The 19,051-nt window shown below is 33.7% G+C and overlaps 2 protein-coding genes across 3 annotated transcripts in view; both read left to right on the forward strand.

The window, feature by feature from the left end:
* Window positions 1-19,051, forward strand: part of TOP2B (DNA topoisomerase II beta) — a 58,919-nt gene that overhangs the window by 12,062 nt on the left and 27,806 nt on the right. For both annotated transcript variants that reach the window (XM_058290876.1, XM_058290875.2), the window contains exons 3-13: window positions 700-790; window positions 2,166-2,229; window positions 8,844-8,989; window positions 9,855-9,952; window positions 10,599-10,811; window positions 13,347-13,520; window positions 15,585-15,686; window positions 15,773-15,910; window positions 17,673-17,811; window positions 18,124-18,281; window positions 18,419-18,544. In XM_058290876.1, coding sequence (XP_058146859.1) covers window positions 700-790; window positions 2,166-2,229; window positions 8,844-8,989; window positions 9,855-9,952; window positions 10,599-10,811; window positions 13,347-13,520; window positions 15,585-15,686; window positions 15,773-15,910; window positions 17,673-17,811; window positions 18,124-18,281; window positions 18,419-18,544 — 1,449 coding nt within the window. The remainder of the gene's footprint in view (window positions 1-699; window positions 791-2,165; window positions 2,230-8,843; window positions 8,990-9,854; window positions 9,953-10,598; window positions 10,812-13,346; window positions 13,521-15,584; window positions 15,687-15,772; window positions 15,911-17,672; window positions 17,812-18,123; window positions 18,282-18,418; window positions 18,545-19,051) is intronic.
* On the forward strand, window positions 5,149-5,582 carry LOC101418803 (NADH dehydrogenase [ubiquinone] 1 alpha subcomplex subunit 3-like). The gene has a single exon (XM_023585606.3). The coding sequence runs from the start codon at window positions 5,222-5,224 to the stop codon at window positions 5,474-5,476; it is 255 nt and encodes an 84-aa protein (XP_023441374.1). The 5' UTR covers window positions 5,149-5,221; the 3' UTR covers window positions 5,477-5,582.

Below are 19,051 nucleotides of genomic sequence, written 5' to 3' on the forward strand. Positions count from 1 at the left end.
TTTATTTCATTCTGGAGATAAATATTAATACTATCAGAAGAAAGATATGTAAGGTAAAATGGGATAAGTAAAAAATGGTGCCTTAGGAACTTTTAAAAAGTCTTTAAGTTCATGCTGTGGTTTACTTTAATGATAGTACCTTTTCATATTTAAAAACACACACACCCCTGGGGATATGACTTACATATATTATTATTTCATTTGATCCTAACAATCATGGGAACCTGGAGCTTAGATAAATTTTAGGAATTTAATCAGATCTTTCAACTAAGAAAGCTGTCATTAAAAGCTAGGTCTCTCTTGACTCCAAAGTCATGCTATATTCATATTATTTTATTCTGTGTTCCCTATACTAAAGAAAAATATAAAGTATAAAGTAAAAGTATAAATAAATATGTCTTTGTATTTTTCCATTATTTTATTTAAATACTGTTTCTAACAGTTCTTGGTGCCTGATATTAAAGCTGACTTATGTACAAATAAGAATACAAACAGTGCAAAATGAGCACTTCCACAGTTTGAGTTTATTTAAATTCATTATGAATAAAGTGGACTGCAACTCAAGTAGTAGATTGTTTTCTATTCTGAAGGTATAAGCATTTACATAGAGTAAATGACAGAATGTGCGTTTATACGATGTAAAATTGATGTTAAGTACTTATGGAATAAAAGTATTATTGTGTATTTGTCTCAATGCAGGTAATGTGGGTGTATGATGACGATGTAGGGATGAATTGCAGAGAGGTTACCTTTGTGCCGGGCCTATACAAGATCTTTGATGAAATTTTGGGTAAGTACATGCTTAAGGCATCTGTTTCTATGGATGCCAATATAATGTTCCTATAGTTTTGTAGTTTTAAGTTCTAGCTTTATGTATATATGCCTTAAAAATTTGTAGTTTTAAGTTCGAACTTAAACCAGCTTTTATGCTCAATATAAATGTACTTCAGAAAGTTTATACCACTCGTTGTAATATTTTCATGTCACTCTGTTTCAGTTAATCTATGAAATGAGTGTGCTGTGTTTTATCAGTAATCCCATGGTTGGTCTATGGTCCTGTACACAGCAGTCATCTGGGGGTTGGTTGTGTTCTAGTCTCCTGGAGCTGTGTTAAAAAGAGACTTTACAGGGCCTGATCCATGCAGATTCATTGAGTCTGACATGCGATGTGAAAAAAACATTTTTTACCCCCCCGCCCCCCCAATCAAATATTTCTGATTGGGTAGCTGAGTGTTTAGCAACTTCTACTCTAAATATCTCTGTCCCCTCCAACTTACGTGATTAAATAAATCTCAGTGAGGTGTGAATGACTGTTTGACTCGTAGGGGATGTTTGCACTTGGGAAGTGTTTTTAACTGAGGACTTTCTAGGCATTCTCTGCTGTACCACCTGTCACTGCCATTTGAAGTTTCCCAGACAGTAGGGTTTGTATGAGTCTCTGAGGTACTCTTGGGTAGAGCTTGTTCCTCTTAGGTCTCTGGGGAAAAGGATAGGAGAGTAAAACTAGTTACTTAGGTTTTGTACCTTTCACTCTTGCCCCCCAACTATCCGCCTGATTTTACTATTTTAGGATGCACAGTATTTATCAGGAACATATTCCTTCTATGACTGACTAATCTTGACAGCTAGCTTGTATTAAAATTTTATTGTTGCAGTTGTTATCAATGCAAAAATGCTTTTATCAGTTATAGTGTATAGGATTTAGAATTTTGATTCCCAAGAGTGTTAAAGACTGCTTTTATAACTGGTTGGTTTCAGTTCAATTTATATATAAAATCACTAGTTTACTGAAGGAGATAAAAGAAAGTAGTTATTTATTACCAAAGTAAAATATAATTTAATCAGATTTTCTTACTTTTTAGACCTGGATTACAGAGTTGTCAAATGCAGAAGTTTGCCTTTATTTAATTTGTTTATATATATTACTAAGACATTTTCCCTCCTCGTTTGTCATGGGAAACAATATTAATTTGATATAATATAAAATTTAGGAATGTTATTTGGGAATATTGTTTTGTATTAGAAGTTAGCAGTATTTATTTTCATTAGCTATTATCCTTTGTAGATATTTTTATTAGGTAGTGATGCACCTGTGGTTGTGTCCATGTATTTGCTTTTTTACATTGCATATTTTATTACTCATTGAAATATCTTTTTTTTTGTAGTTAATGCAGCTGACAATAAGCAGAGGGATAAGAACATGACCTGTATTAAAGTTTCTATTGATCCGTAAGTCTATTTCAAGGTTACTTTAAATTTTTTATGCCAAGTTTGTTTTTTTTCAGGTAGTTCCAACTTATGAGTACTTCTCAAATGAATAATATATATAGCTAGTATTCCTTAGTTTCCCTGTTGCTCGATACCTTGTGATTTTTGCCTCTTGTAGCCAGAATACTATACTTTTATTGTTTCTGTCTTCTGTTATTCTTGAACTTTTTCCTCAAAGTACTTCCTCACTTGGTGTGTGAGCTCTTGGGGACCATTTTTCTCTTTTTTCCTTTGATGCTCTTGATGTCTATTTAGCTTCTTGAGTAATAATCCCATCTTTTCTTTCCTACCTTAACTTTGGAACTCAGAGTGGAGGATTATTTCTAGTGCTATTCTTGTTATATTATGGGTTAAATTGACCTTTCATGACTGGCATTTGAACTTTTTTTTTTAATATCACATAGATTGGCAACTGCTAGAATTATGGAATATAGACCAGGCATGTAGCTAATTAGATCTCTAGTGAGATAAAATCTAGTGTTTTGGGTTTTTTTTGTTTTTTTTGAGGGGAGGAATGAAAATAATAGTTTTAAATTAGAAATACAGTAGTTACAATCATTTCATTCCTGTTTTCATGGTATGCCTTTTGTAAAATATTGCATTTGCCCTTTATAATTTTGTTAATTTAGCATGATTTTAAGATTTTTCTTTAGTGAACATGAAAATTTAACAATTCAGAAATAGTCTTGCTATCAATCTAATGTCAAATGGTGTATTTATGATTAATGGTATAATAAAATTATAATTTATCCTTGGTTATACATGAAGTTAACTGTATACATATGAAAATGCTACCACATAACTATGCATTTGAAGTTCTTAGGTTTTTTTCTTCCTTCCATCCCTCTCCCCTCATTTGGAGTCTGTCTATAATGGACATATTCTTGAGAATTTATGTGTTAAGATACACAAGATTTCATGAGTTATAACTTATATGAAAGTTTGTTTGAAGTTGTTTTAAGGAAATTTTTAGTTCTCAAGACTCCTTTTCTTCCTTATTTAAAAACTATTAGTTAAAAACAATACCATTGACAATTTGTTATGTTTTAGAATTAGCAAGAAGTAATAGATATTGATGATTTGAGATCTTTAAGCTTTTTCAAAATTCAAAATTTAAAGATTCAGATATAGAACAAAGAGAAGAAGGAGCTTTCCTTAAATGCATTCTTGATGAACATGTGATTGTTTGCCTTCTTTTCTTAATTCTTCTGGCTATTATCAGTCCAAGAATGTGAACTTAAAAATGAAAGCTTATATAGAATCACAATATAACAAAATGACAAAGAAGTGGACTATATGATAGCTCTGTTGAATGGATAATGGCTCTTGTTGGTACTCTTTACTTGTCAGTTTATTACTGATACTGTGTAAAGAGTAATTCTTTATATCTAGTGCCTGTATCACTCTCTAACTCCCTTTTTTAAGCAACAAACTCTTTGCATAGTCTTTAGAGTGAGATAGAATTGTAACATTTATTTGCTTCTTAATGGCAATCAGATATTAATTTCTTTTTTCTTATTTCTACCTCATTTTAATTACCTCAGCTAGAAAATCCCTCTATTTCAATAAAAACAAAAATTCATGGCTACTTAAAGGAAGAAGTGTATTATTTTTTTTAGCTTTCCTATGTTCTTTTTTTTTTTTCTATTTACACATCATTGATGAGAGAAAATTATTTTTCCCTGGTTACAGTTGAATTTTATAGGTATTTTTAAAATGGAAAATACGTATGAGACGGAATCCCCCCTCAATTGGAGATGAAATGTGCATCACCATCCCAGAATCCTCAGGATTGGGGAATAAAATATGGATTAGAGTGGATTTACTGGTATTCTATTGTAGATTATTGTGATTCTAGCAACCGAGGAAATTACATCATTGATGTGGAGACAGTGGCCATAGGAGGTGCTGAAGTCAGGGAGGGGGACAAAGAAGAGGTGTAATATGAGGACAGTTTCAGGACTCAGAATTGTCCTGAATGACATTGCAATGGCAGATACGGGTCATTTTATATATGGCTATGACCTGCAGAATTGAGTGGGAGAGAGTATAAACTACAATGTAAACTATAATCCATGATTGGTGGCAGTGCTCCAAAATGTATTCATCAAATGCAATGAATGTACCACACTAATGAAAGAAGTTGTTGAGGTGGGGAAGGATGGGAGGTGTGGGAAGTGGGGCATGTGGGAATCCCTTATATTTTTTATGTAACATTTCATGTACTGTAAGTATCTTTCAAAAATAAATAAAAAATATATAAATAAAAATGGCAAATAGACATTTTCTGAGAAATTGCTAATCATTATATTTTATTTCTGAAATTCTGCCATTTCATTTTGTCTTTTGTGAATTTCCTCCTTTTTTTCCTTTACTATATATATGCAAAATAAATGTTTTTATTAAAATGAATGTAATTTCAGAGATAATTTTTGCTTATTTCTGATTTATTTCATTTTAAAGCAGAATTCAAATGGGAAAAAGTACTATTCTCTTTTTCCAAATTGGCCCAGATTTTTCTGCTCTCCCTTTTTGGTATCCTTTGTGTTTCATTCTTTTTAACATTTTGATAGCAGAGTTTTAATTTGTGCATGTGTGCATGGGCATTTTGTATTGTGTAAAGGAGAGTTTAAATTTTAATAGTTAATGGGTTAAATGTATGGGATATACAGCCTAGCTTAGCTCTTATTCTTTCTTTTCCCATAGTACTCTGTGATGCAGGGATAATAAAATTAAAGGAGCAGCCAAAGTTTAAAAGACATTGGAATGGATTAGCAAGGGATGCCATACATAATCTGGATAGGTCCTCTGGAATATTAGAGAAAATTTCTCACAGGACTGCTATAAAACTCATTAATATAATGGTTAATATTGAAGCAATTTATTAGCTCGCATTTATCCAATTAAAAAAAGCATTAAATGTGCATTAGCGGCCGCCACCGCCAAGACCACGATGGCTGCAAAAGCCGCCACCTTCCTCAAGAATGCCTGGGCCAAGGAGCTGGTGCTGGCTGTGTCCTTCACCATTGCGGGCCTCGCTGTAATTCTGCCCTCACTCAGCCCCTACACCAAGTACGCCAGTATCATCAACCAGGCCACCCCGTGCAGCTACCCAGTGCCAGTCCGAGATGATGGCAGCATGCTGGACATGCCCAGCCACCCCCAGGATCCCCAGGGCCGAAGCCTGGAGAGGCTGAGGAACCTGTGAGCATCTCCGTTGACAGGGCAGGTCCCCTCCTCTGTGGCCCCCCCCAAAAATGGGAAAACCAGAAAAAACCAAACCAAAACAAAAATGTGCATTAGCCAGAGTTCTAACTATTCCTGTAGCTTAAGTATTCTTGTTTATTTAGGGTTGAAAAACTTAAAACCATAACTTAAAAGAAAACTACTTCTCTAAAATATATATACATATACATTTCTTTTTTTAATGAATGAAATCATAATATATGTACTATTTTATATCTTTATTTTTATTGAACATCTTGTGGATAGCCTTCCTTATTAACTTATATAAATCTGTTTAATACTTTCTCACTGTTCCCAAGTATTTTATTATATCATTATACCATAATTTATTTAACCTCTTTGCATTTGATGAGTATTGTATTGGTAGTTAGATTGTTTTCCAGTTTTCCTTTTAGCTTTAATTATTTTTGAAGCTTTATTTGTAGCTTATTCAATAAGAATAAGAATTCTTATTCTTAATATTTCTATGAAGACTATTGATCGTGCAAGGAATGCAGTTACAGAATTCTGAATTATTATTTATTGCCATAGCTGAGAAATGATACAGTTTGAAATTTTGTAATCGAGGGGTGACTTTGATAGAAAGTTCAGATTTCACACTCATATAGACTTAATGGATATAGGAGATATCAAATCTTAATTTTCGAAACTGACGATAATTTATAAAATGCCTCTCTTAATTATAGTGCCAGATATGTTAAATATGATGAAACATTTCTAAGGTTTTTTGGTGAGTATATTGACTGTCATTCTGAGATGCTTAAGATTTGTGCTTTTCATTTTCTGTTTTTCTTTTTTTCCATTACAGTTCTTCTCTATTAGTTTGTAAGCTCCATGACATTTCTTTTAGAAAGTAGGCACTTAAAATTAAAGATTTTAAGCCCAAGCTAGGAACTATTTGGGAGTCCAAACAAGTAGTATAGTACATGGCCCTTGTCTCTAAGGCATACTGTTTTAGCTCTGAAGGCAGCATATGTAAGTGAAAGAAAAATAAGCAATTTTAAACTGTTACGTACTTACATGTGTTATGTACTTAAATGTTCAACTGTGTATTCCATGAGTGTTTACCCAAAAGTGAGATAACTTACTTATCTCTACAGGGCCCCAGTAAATAATAAAGGTTGTTTTGTTTTTGGCTTTTTCCTTTTTCTTTTTGCTGGTCTCAATATAAGTAGTGTTGGGGAACACTTTTATAGGCTGGATATAAGGCTTAATGGAGAACTGAAGTCATAAACTTACCCTCAAAATTTGGATAAAATTTGGTTAGACAAAGGAAAGAAGAAAGCACATTATAAACGGGAAAGACCAATAAACAAAGAAATGGAAGAACTGGGGATACAAGGATTGAAACTGACTAAAGGAAAAGTATTAATAGGATGCATATTGCAGGGTAGTGGCAATATATTTGCTTTTAAGTAGGCATATGGATAATGGGCCTTGAACATGTAGCAGAGGACTTCTAAACTTGCCTTTTTTAGAAAATATGGAGCTACTACTGTGTTTGTAGCAAAAAAATGTGTTATGAAAGCAGTATTAAGTCAGGAGTGTATTTAAGGGGAGTGGCTAGCAAGGAGACTGCTGTAGTAATCCCTGTTTGAAGTGATACTAGTCTGTTGAGATTCATGTACTAACGTGTGGAATGAAGAAAAGACTGATGCTGATAAGAAATTCATCTCTTAATATTAGGACAAACTAATAAGACTTGATGACTAATGACTCTAGAGAATGACCTGTAGCTATGAATAAAAAATGCTATCCAAAATTTGAGTCTAGTGGACTAGGCAAATTGAAGCTATACTGGAGCATGAGAGAGAGAAAAGTTGGCTGCTGATTTGGGGAAGGAAGATGATGTACTTAAAACGTAGTTTTTTTTTTCTTTTTTCAACTTTCTTTTGCTTTTAACTAATATTCTCCTCAATTTTAGATTTTTCATTACTTAATTTTTAGTGTAATAATGGCTAACAACTCTTGAGAGATTATGTGTGTATGAGTAAAAGTATGTCTAACAATAATTGTGAATCAAATTGGCAAATGGCAGTTATATCTTTTTTTTTTTTTTAAGAGTTCAGCTCTTTATTGAACATTTTACAAAAGAGGAGTCTAGTCAGAAACACCAAAGCCCATATTATCATCCGATTCCTCATTCTTCTTTCTTTGCTTCCACTTTCTTCTCCTCAGCTGGGGCAGCAGTGGTGGTGGGGGCAGGATTTCCCGCTGGTGCAACACCTGCTGCAGGGGCAGATCCACCAGCCCCTGCCATTGCAGATGAGGCTCCCAGTGCTGATGTTGGCCAGGGCCTTTTCAAACAAGCCAGGCCAGAAAGGTTCAACATTTACACCAGCAGCTTCAATGAGAACATTGATCTTATCCTCTTATCGTCTTGGAGTGTGAGGGCCAAGTAGATGCAGGCAAGCTTGGAGACGGAAGCCATTGTGTGGGCGAGTGCTGGGTGCGGTGCTAGTTGCTGGATGAAGTGAGGGCCTCAGTCCAGCACAGGCTTAGCTTCCTTGAAAGAACTGAGCACCTTAGCGGCAGCTGAGGAAAGGGCTATTTATCTTTTTAAGTCAAGTCTTGGTGCTTGTTATGAAGCTGTGTTTCCTTGCAAATTTGGCTCTTAAATGAGTAAAGGTATCATGGTATATACCTTGATATTCAAAACAAATAGAGTAGGTGAAATTTTCCATCTGGATATTGCTTATGTCAAAGAGCCTCTACCCCCATAACATTCAGGGCTGAAATTGACTTGTGTTGAACCTCAAAAAGCTGAAGTAGACAATACATATATTTAAAACCATTGAGATTAATTTATTACAATGCCACATTAGAACCAACTTTCTAACATTTAGGTTGAAAATAGGAGCACATTCCAGGCTATTTGTCCCTTTTCCTTCTATACTACTATAATTGTTAGGTAGGATATAAAAATGGGCAATGGCCACTGACTCTGCAGAGCTTGTAATTCACTGTTGGTGTACTGGTAGAATGAAGCAGGAAAATCATGGCTAACATATATAGCGAGAGAACTGGATCTCTTTCTGACTTCTCCCTGTAAAGCTTTACTGTTCTGTTTTCTGGGAGGTTGATACTTTCTTGAGAAAATTTGTAATATTAACTCACAGATTTTATCTTAATTTGAATTATGACTTAAGAATAGAAATGTGTGTTCTCAGCAAGTGTTTCCTTAAAAGATGATCTTAAAAACCATGACTTCTAATTGGTAATGGCTGACATCTTACTTATTCAAGTTTATATTAGACTATTTTGCTTTTTATGGCAATGAATTAATATACCTTTAAACTATTTTAAGCCCTCTGCTTGTTTATTTACAGTGAATCTAACATTATAAGCATTTGGAATAATGGGAAAGGCATTCCAGTAGTAGAACACAAAGTAGAGAAAGTTTATGTTCCTGCTTTAATTTTTGGACAGCTTTTAACATCCAGTAACTATGATGATGAAGAGAAAAAAGTTACAGGTAAGTTCTAAATGACTGATCAGAATTTTGATTGAAAAATATTGTTCTTAATGTAAAATCTCTACCTCACTATTTCTCTATAAAAATATTACAGCACAGGAAACCTTTGCAGTTTTGCTGTGAGAAAATCCTTTTCAGACTTAACACCTATAAAAAAACTGTTATATATAAGTATCATTCTGATAATAGTCTGACTGACATTTTAAAAGTTTAAATATGATAGTACATTCACTTTTATAGAATTATTAGAACTATAACCTGGCTGACAGTTTGAGTTTTAATTTAGAGTACTGATGAAAGACTGGTGTGATTCCTACATGTGTGAATTCATTATTACTTAAAGACCATGTCTTTTCATATTAATTGAATCATTTTGAATGGTTTACCTTAGGAGGGTCAAAATTGAAAATGTTGATTCTGTAAATAGGGTTGAAAGTGCTTTGACCAAAACAAATATTTTCCCATTATTTGTGTTGCTTGAGTAGGTTGATAGTTTCTTTGATAGGCTCTGGGAAGTGCTATAGATTAAAATTTTGTGATGGAGAAGCAACTTTGATAGAATGTTCAGATTCCATACTCACATATACTTACTATATTATAGGAGATACCAAGCTTAAATTTTTTGAAATTGTGATGAAGATGATGAATCTGCGAAATGCCTATATTAATTAGTCTACTCTATGTGTTAAATAAAATTGTATTTTTCTTTAAAATGAAAAAATCTGAATATACTTTTTGAAATAGTTGATGATTGATAATGTAATAAATGGAACTGTTTTTGCAACAGACCTGCCATATAGTAGGTAAAGTAAAGTTTGTTTAAAATAATTTCCATTAAGCCTTTTATATTTAATTGTTCTTCCAGGTGGTCGCAATGGTTATGGTGCAAAACTTTGTAATATTTTCAGTACGAAGTTTACGGTAGAAACGGCTTGCAGAGAATACAAACATAGTTTTAAGCAGGTATGATAGAAATGTGTCAATTTTTAAATAATTGTGTTTTTGTTGTTTTGCTGAAATAATAGAACCCAGGTAAATTGTGTGACATCTATGTAACTGTGTTTTGTGTTTTTTGTTTAACCGTTAAGCAAGTCATCATAGTGAAGAGGCTAAAGAATTCCTGGGAAATTTTATATAAGCCTTTCAATCTCCCATTCTTTTAAAACAAACATACATTAACTGGCTTTTCCTTTAGTACATTTACACATTAGTGAAAATGTATTGAGTTTCACAGCCTTGTTGAAATGCATCATAACATTCGTATTTCAAAATTTTCTCTTACATTATTTTGTAGGTCTTTGCAATAGTTTCAAGTTTTTAGGTGAGCTAAAATAATTTTGTTAGGAAAAGCATCATGCCTGTTTATTTTTGTAAAATTGTATAAAGTCATGTTGAAGGGTTTTAAAGATCTTTTACTGAAAGTATGTAAAGTGCAGTTTATTTTGCATATTTTCAACATTAGGTGTTTAATCTCTTATATTTCAAGGATTTGTTGTGAGGTTATAAATGGTTATTGTTTTGGTAAATGACTATTTCATAAGCTGAGTCTTAATTATGTATTATAAATATCAATACATCTTAGAAGTATTTGAATATTTTTCCTTTAAAGACATGGATGAATAATATGATGAAGACTTCTGAAGCCAAAATTAAACATTTTGATGGTGAGGATTATACATGCATAACATTCCAACCAGATCTACCCAAATTTAAGATGGAAAAACTTGACAAGGATATTGTGGCCCTCATGACCAGAAGAGCCTATGACTTGGCTGGCTCATGCAAAGGGGTCAAAGTCATGTTTAATGGGAAGAAATTGCCTGTAAGTGTCTTCTAAATTAATTTAATATGTTCTCAGTTTGTCTTAAACAGTAATTGGTTCTTGTTCTGACAAACTCTGTCTTTTAACTGGTATGTCCAGACTATCCACATTTAAAGTGATTATTGATATATTTGGAGTAAAACCTACCACCTTGCTGTCTGTTTTATAGTCATCGTATTTGTCCTTTGTTTATACTTCCATTTATCCTATTTCCAGTGCTCTTCATTTCTTGTTATTGATCTGTTTCTGATCTTAATCATATTCCTTCTACTTAAACATCTTTACCATTTCATGTAGGGAAGTGGAAAGGACTGCTGGCAATGAATTCCTTTCATTTTTGTTTGAGAAAGTCACTATTTTTTCTTCACTTTGGAAGACTGTTTTCACTGGATATACAATTCTGTGTTGACAGTGTTTTCTTTCAACACTTTAAAGATGTCACTCCATTGTCTCCTTGCTTGCATATTTCTGAAGTAGAAGTCTGCTATAACTCTTATCCTTGTTCTTCCGTAGGTGAGGAATTTCTTTTTTCTTCCAGCTACCTTGAAGATCTCTTTGTTTTTGGTGTTCTGCAATTTGAATATGGTCTGCTTAAGTGCTTTTTTTTTTGTTTTGTTTTTGATATTTATCCTGATTGGTGAACTCTGATCTTCTTGGGTCTGTGGTTTGATGTTGCACTAATTTTGGAAAAATTATTGGTCATTATTTCTTCAAATATTTCTTTTGTCCTCTTCTTTCTTTTCCTGCTAGTATTTCAATTACACATATGTTATACCATTTGATATTGTAACACAGCTTGTGGATGCTTCATTTACTCCTCTTCCTTTTTGTGTTTCATGTTGTGTAATACCTGTTTCACCAATTTCATGTTGACTGTTGCTTTCCCCCACTGCGTGAAGTCTACTGATGAGCTCATTGAAGGCATTCTTCATCTCTGCTTGTGTTTTTTATTTCCAGCATTTCTATTTGATTAGTTCTTACAGTTCATCTTTCTGCTGAAGTTGCATATTGTCAATGTTTTCCATTAGAGCTTTTAACACATTGATCATAGTTATGCCCTTTGTGATAGCTACAAATTCTGTGACATATCTGAGCCTGATTCTGATGATTATTTCGTCTTTACAGACTGTGTTATTTTGCCTTTTGGCATGCCTTGTAAATTTTTGTTGAAAACCAGACATATTGTACAAAGCAGTAGATATTCTGGAAAATAGACCTTTAGATTTATGTTACTCTATCCAGGAATTGGACTGTAATTGAAGTTTGTTGTTACTGTATTTACTAGTGTTAAGGATTGTTGTTGTGCTGTGGGTACTAGAGACTTCAGATTCTTGTAGCAACCATGTTTTTTTCTCTCTTCTTGACTTTTGGCCTTCTCTTTGTGCTGCTTCTCAGGGAGGGTCTGTTTCTGGCAGCTCTTCCACCTGAAACCCCCTGTTATTACTGGAGGCTTGGTAGCATGGTAGTAGGGGTAGGGATGGTGTTCTCTGATGTTTGATTAAGCCTAGTCATTGGAATGCTCGGCAGGCCTGTGTCTAGGGGAATTAGCCTTCACAAGTGATTCTGCGGCCCCTCATAGGTATATATCTATATCCCCCTGGCTTCTATTGTTTTTCCCCAGCTGCAACAGGTATCAGCAGTATTTTTAATCTATGTCTGTGAGACCATGAGATGCGTCTACCTGTGAAATAGGCTTTTTTTTTTTTAAACTTAAGCGAGATACAGAGGAGGCTGGGGCTGGACACAGTTCCCTTACTCCAGCTACAGTAGTACTGTCTTCACCCTGCGCATTAGGCCTTCCTTTGCTAAGGGAGATGGCTGCTGTTCTTCTCCCTCAGCCAGCACCATGGGGGAAGCTTTCTCCTGATTCTCCCTGATTTTCCCTTTGAGAACCTGGTGAGGTTCTTGGAGGAAAGACCTGCAGAAGAGTAGGAACCTCATTAAGACTATGGCTTCAAGGATTTTCACGTACTCACATTAGTCTACACTTGACCTGTAGCAATTAGTCAATTTTTAGTTTGTTGTTCCTGCTGGCTTATATGACAACAGACAGCTTCTGCCCCAGGTAAGCAAATGCTCAGATTCTTTGTCTCCCTTGGATACCTGTCTCTTTGCAGACTTCAGGATGGCAGTCTGTCCTGTCATCTTAATTCTTTGATGGGTTCCTGAAAACTCATTAATTTGTTGTCTGACTGGCTTTTTTCCCTTGTTGTAAGTATGGAAGCTTCTTTTTCTTTTTTTTCTTTTCTCTACATGGCTCAACTGAAACCGGAAGTCTACTTTGTCATTTTAAAAACTTAAAAGTTTGAAAGATTTTGCAATAATTTACTTCTATATCCTTTCTGTATCAAATACAAATGGAAATTATTTCCTTTTTAAAGGGCAGGGATCAAGGAAAAGAATGGAGAAAAGTCATGAAGGTTTAGATATAAATGACAAGAAATGAAAGTATGAGAAGTACCTGATGACATTCACCTAATTGAGCTTACCAATGTAAGATTGATTATTTGTTGTTTTTGCTTTTTAAATTTATAGGTAAATGGATTTCGCAGTTATGTAGATCTTTATGTGAAAGACAAATTGGATGAAACTGGGGTGGCCCTGAAAGTTATTCATGAACTTGCAAATGAAAGATGGGATGTTTGTCTCACATTGAGTGAAAAAGGATTCCAGCAAATCAGCTTTGTAAATAGTATTGCAACTACAAAAGTGAGTATGCTGATTTTTTGCTTTCAAGTCAGTGATAGAATAATACTTCATTATAAACAACAGCCACAACAACTAAAAACACACACATATACACCCATTACAAACAACAAAAAACAAAAACCCAACAAGTCTGCTGTTGTTAAATCAAAATTATAAAAATGAAAGTTTATTTTCTATGAAATAGCTGTCTTAAAATTTCTATAAACATCTATTGAGAAATAAGTTTATATGATTAGTGTTTATAGTTGAATATGCTTGTGTTTTATGAGACTTAGAATAATAACACATTCTTTAGTCTGTGCCCTGAGTTTATTGTGAGGACAAGAATAATAGATGGGTCTGTTTTAGGGTCAGATTTTGGAAAATGTTACCTGCTATTTTAAGGGTTTGAACACTTCTTCTGTAGGCTTTGGAAATGAAAAAATCAGATGAAATTCTTCTCATCTAAATGCTTTTGTTTATCCTTTGACCATAACAAAGTGTTAGGCAATACAAGGATATATCCTGGAATAATCTAAAGCAGTGATTTTTTACTTTGTAACTCTCTTGTTCAAGTTTTAACTTGTATTTCTTTTTTTTTTTAGTGTTCCATGTTTTTATAGTCAAGCATCACTTTCGCTAGTCAAAAATCCTGTGTTAGTTATCATTACATTTTTTCACATGCAATAGAAACCCAGTATATAGTAGTTTAAATATGTAAAGATTTTATTTTTTCCTTTCATGGGAATTGGGGTAGCCAGTCCTAGGCTACTACTGTGGCTCTACAATGCTGTTAAGGACCTGCACTCTTCCTGGCTTTCTTTCCTGCCGTCTTTATCATGTGCCTTCCCTCCTTGTGTCCTCAGGGTGCCTGCTACTCCTCTATGCCTCCTTTCTATAGGGAAAAGAAAATAGGGAAAGGCGAATGCATATGCCACTAAATCTCTCCCTTTTTATGAGGAATAGAATAACTTTCCTGGAAGCCCCACCCAGTTGGCCTGTAATAACATCTCATTGGTTAGAACAGGGTCATTTGGCTACCCTTAGCTGAAAGGAAGTCTAGATTGGTGAATCTTTTCAACTAGTGATGCTGCCAGTTACAAACAAACATCCTAGGGAACAGATAGAGTGTCTGCAACTGCAAGCAAAACAGTTCTATCCATCGGCCCCATGTGACCTAAGCCTTGCAATTAGGAACAGATGAGCCCCCACCATCCCCAAATCCTCAAGACTGGGGAATGAACAATTGACTAAAGCAGACTTCTTATTATTCCGTTATAGACTTATTATTACTCTAGCAGTGGAAGAACTTTTATCATTGACATAAAGGGCAGTGGCCACCAGAAGTTCTGAGGGGAGGGAGAGGGAAGAATAGGTGTGACATGGGACATATTTGGAACATTGTAATTGTCTTGCATGACATTGCAATGATGGATACAGGCCATTATATAATTTGCCATAATTGTGTGAAATAGAGTGTAAACTATAATGTAAACTATATCCACATTTAATAGCAATGCTTAATATGTGTTCACCAGTTGTACCAAATGTACCACTCCAGTGAAGGATGTTGTTAATGTGGGAAGGTGTGGGAGGGGGAGGGTGGGGCATGTGGGAATCCCCTATATTTTTTATGTAACATTTATGTAATCTAAAGCTTCTTTAAAAATAAAAATTAAAAATAAAAAAACAACAACCCAAAAACAAATTTGGGTTTGTTAATAAAGTTAAAGGGGAGAATGGATATTGGACTGACAACTGACAATGACTGCCACACTTCCTAAGTTCAAATCAGGTGAGTTTCATTCTCACCTGTGTCCTTTTTTTTTTTTTTTTAATTCTGTTTTTATGTTATATTGAGTTTGCTATGTGGATTTTTATGTAGTTGGTTAATTTTATCTTGGTCAAAAAGACCTTACTTCAATCCTGACTCTGCCATTCTGTGACCTTTATTTCTCCATTTTAAAGTAGTGTTATTAATATTGACTTCACAAAGTTGTGAAAATTAAGCACTCACTCTAGAATATAAGTATTTAGCTATCCTAATTCAAAAATTTTGACTTTCTTTTTATCTTTACTCTTTAGGGTGGACGGCATGTGGATTATGTAGTAGATCAAGTTGTTGGTAAACTGATTGAAGTAGTTAAGAAAAAGAACAAAGCTGGGGTATCAGTGAAACCATTTCAAGTAAGTGATGCTTCATATATTCTGTTGAATTATTAAATAACATAAGTTCTGATGTTAACTTTTTTTTTTTGGTGTGTTTTCAACAGGTAAAAAACCATATATGGGTTTTTATTAATTGCCTTATTGAAAATCCAACTTTTGATTCTCAGACTAAAGAAAACATGACTCTGCAGCCCAAAAGTTTTGGGTCCAAATGTCAACTCTCAGAAAAATTTTTTAAAGCAGTGAGTAAAGCCTGTATTATTTATCATTGTTATCGAGAGCTGATTATGTGGTTTTCTTTATTTATTTTGTGATTCTCTCTCTCTCTTTTTTTTTTTTTTTTGAGGTAGCAGGGCCAGGAATTGAACCCAGGACTTCTTTTATGGAAAGCCAGCGCTCAACCACTGAGCTACATTGGCTCCCCAAGTTTCTCTCTTTTATCATGTTAACTGTGTTTGTAGGCATGCTTGTACTACAAACCAATACACAATTCTAACAGTTTCTAAGGGTAGACTCTACTGTTTAATAAACCAATGGATTATACTTCCAAGTATTAAACAGTAGGGAATCATGAGACTTAATTGTATTTGCCATTTTAAAATTCAGATTTCCCTCTCAAAAAAGGACAGGTCTGTACATTACTCTTGGCTTTATCTTTTCTACCTCATTTCAACACATTTTGCTTCTACTTATTAGTTTCATCTTACTTTGTACATATTTAGGTTGCCTTAAAACATTCTAAAGTAAGGTGAGAGTACAAATAAACAAATCTCAGATTTGTAACAGTTTTGCCTCTCCTATAGCTTCTTATCTGGTTGATAACAAGATATTGACCAGAAGATTTGCCTTAGTTCCTTTGTTCAACAGCACAATCAGTAAACGTATAATAAGTACTGGTAAAGTGCTATTAAATATGTTGGGCACTGGAAATATAAAGATGAATAAATATAGCTTTACCCTTCTGGAGGTTTATAGTTTGGTGGGGGAATGCTTGTGCAAGTAAGGTGGAGATAACATATTTGTCAAATTCCTATACTGGAATTTCGGAGGTAGATTCACACGCATACACATACACATACACACACAATAAAACACAAAGAGAAAAGATGGTTTTCAGGTTCTAGCTTAAGATTGATAGAAATAGTCCTTTTGAATCTAATCATAATGAACTCTGAAAGCTAGTTACCCTATATGAATACTTTCCCAAATTTCTGCCTTTAAGATAGTTGTACTCATGATGGAATGGTTTGATTTCAGGTTTTATGCTTTTTCATTTTAGGTGGAGTAAGTTTAGATTTGGCAATAGTTCATCACTTTTTTTATATCTCAAAATTCCAAAAAACTATTTTATATATTAAAATATAAAGCACCCAGGATAATGAAAAATAAATAACTTTTAGGACCTGGACTCAAATACTTTATTTCTTTTCCTTTTGGGTTAACATTTTGCTACATGTTGATTCACTGCAGGATGACAAAACAATATGTAATGTTGAATCCTCATTACCTAGCTATTTAAAGAACAAGGACTATTCATAAATTCCTAAATTTATTTCAGTGTTCCCTTCATATAATTATTTTTTGACATAGTGAATTTAAGACTCACTTAGCATATTGAGGGATATCAGAAATATTGCTCTCTAAAATTTCCCAGTTGGTAAATTAATGGGTGGATCAACTTTCACTGTTAGTTTTAGTAAAATTAACTTGTAACAAAAGCAATGTGTATTCTTCATGGAGTTTATTATCTCATATGCAATGAAGATGTCCTTTTTTTCACTTCTTTATATTTTAGTACAATAGATTGTTGTATATAGCTGCCTGAGTTAGTTTTACTGTAATTAGAGTAAAATTTACTGGCATGTATCAATACTATTATCATTACCATTATTGTTTTATACTAAAACACTATGGGATTTCAGGAATCACATTAACCTCTACAAATATTAGTTAAATGTATGGACGTCTGGCTTTTTTCGTATAGCATTATTCTTTGATTTTTAGGCCTCTAACTGTGGCATTGTGGAAAGTATCCTGAACTGGGTAAAATTTAAGGCTCAGACCCAGCTGAACAAGAAGTGTTCTTCAGTGAAGTACAGTAAAATCAAAGGTATTCCCAAACTGGATGATGCTAATGATGCTGGTAAGAATCAGATTTTTAAAAATTAGAATTTGATTTATTTACTTATTCAGTTATGGAAAATTTTCATTTTCCACATATAGACGATTTTCTGTTCAGAGTATAATTTTACTTTACTGAAACTGCCACATATATCACATATTACTAGTTTTCAAGGGGTAGAAAGTAAAATATTTGAACTATGCTGAGCTTGATATATGATGACCCTTAACAGTCTTTCACTATCATCATTGTGATCGTTAACTTTTCTGGTATCATTTTTCTCTTTGGTAAAGTGAGGAATTTGGAGTGTATGTCATTTTTAACTTCTCTCAGGTGGCAAACATTCCCTGGAGTGTACACTGATATTAACAGAGGGAGACTCTGCCAAATCGCTGGCTGTGTCTGGATTAGGTGTGATTGGGCGAGACAGATACGGAGTCTTTCCACTCAGGGGTAAAATTCTTAACGTACGGGAAGCTTCTCATAAACAGGTATATATCCTCACACATATATATGACATTTCTAATACTTTATCTAAAAGTGTTGAATTTTTGATGTAAATTCAGACACACTTTTCATGTCATTTCAACATTTTAAAATATTTTCTATGTTTTTCCTTTTTGCACAGATCATGGAAAATGCAGAAATAAACAATATTATTAAAATAGTTGGTCTACAATACAAGAAAAGTTATGATGATGCAGAATCTCTGAAAACTTTACGCTATGGAAAAATTATGATTATGACCGATCAGGTTGGTTTGAAAGTTGTCACATATTTAAAACATATCTTTTTTAGATTGTCCTTCTGATCTTCGTTTCATGAGACTTGTTACAAGATATAGTATAAGAGATTGTACATGAAGGGAAAGTAAAACATTGTTTAGTAGAACTGTTTGTGTAAAGCACATTTTATGTTATTTAATTAGGCAATAGTCTTTTGCAGTTATTTAAAAATATTTTTAAATGCAGTAAATACAAGAAGAATAAACCACTGTGTAATTTTATGCAGATAAAGTGTACCTATGACTAGGAAAGAAAATGTGGGCTTTACAAGCAAGAAAGATTAATAAATTGGATAACGGTTACTATTTGTGTATGATGGCTTAATTTAGGATGTACAAAAACCTGGAGAACTTGAATAGTAAAATGGCAGCAATTATGGAAGAACAGAAAATTGAAAAATTAGAATTTCATATGCATTCATTTGTCCCTTAGATACTCTAAGTAAAAACATTTGGAGAGAAAAATCTCCAACTAAA

This window comes from Dasypus novemcinctus, chromosome 31 (genome assembly GCF_030445035.2).
Source record: "Dasypus novemcinctus isolate mDasNov1 chromosome 31, mDasNov1.1.hap2, whole genome shotgun sequence".
In the NCBI taxonomy this organism is placed as follows: Eukaryota; Metazoa; Chordata; class Mammalia; order Cingulata; family Dasypodidae; genus Dasypus; species Dasypus novemcinctus.

Coding starts and splice junctions, on each gene's coding strand:
- LOC101418803 (XM_023585606.3), top strand. CDS start 5,222: ATGGCTGCAAAAGCCGCCACCTTCCTCAAGAATGCCTGGGCCAAGGAG.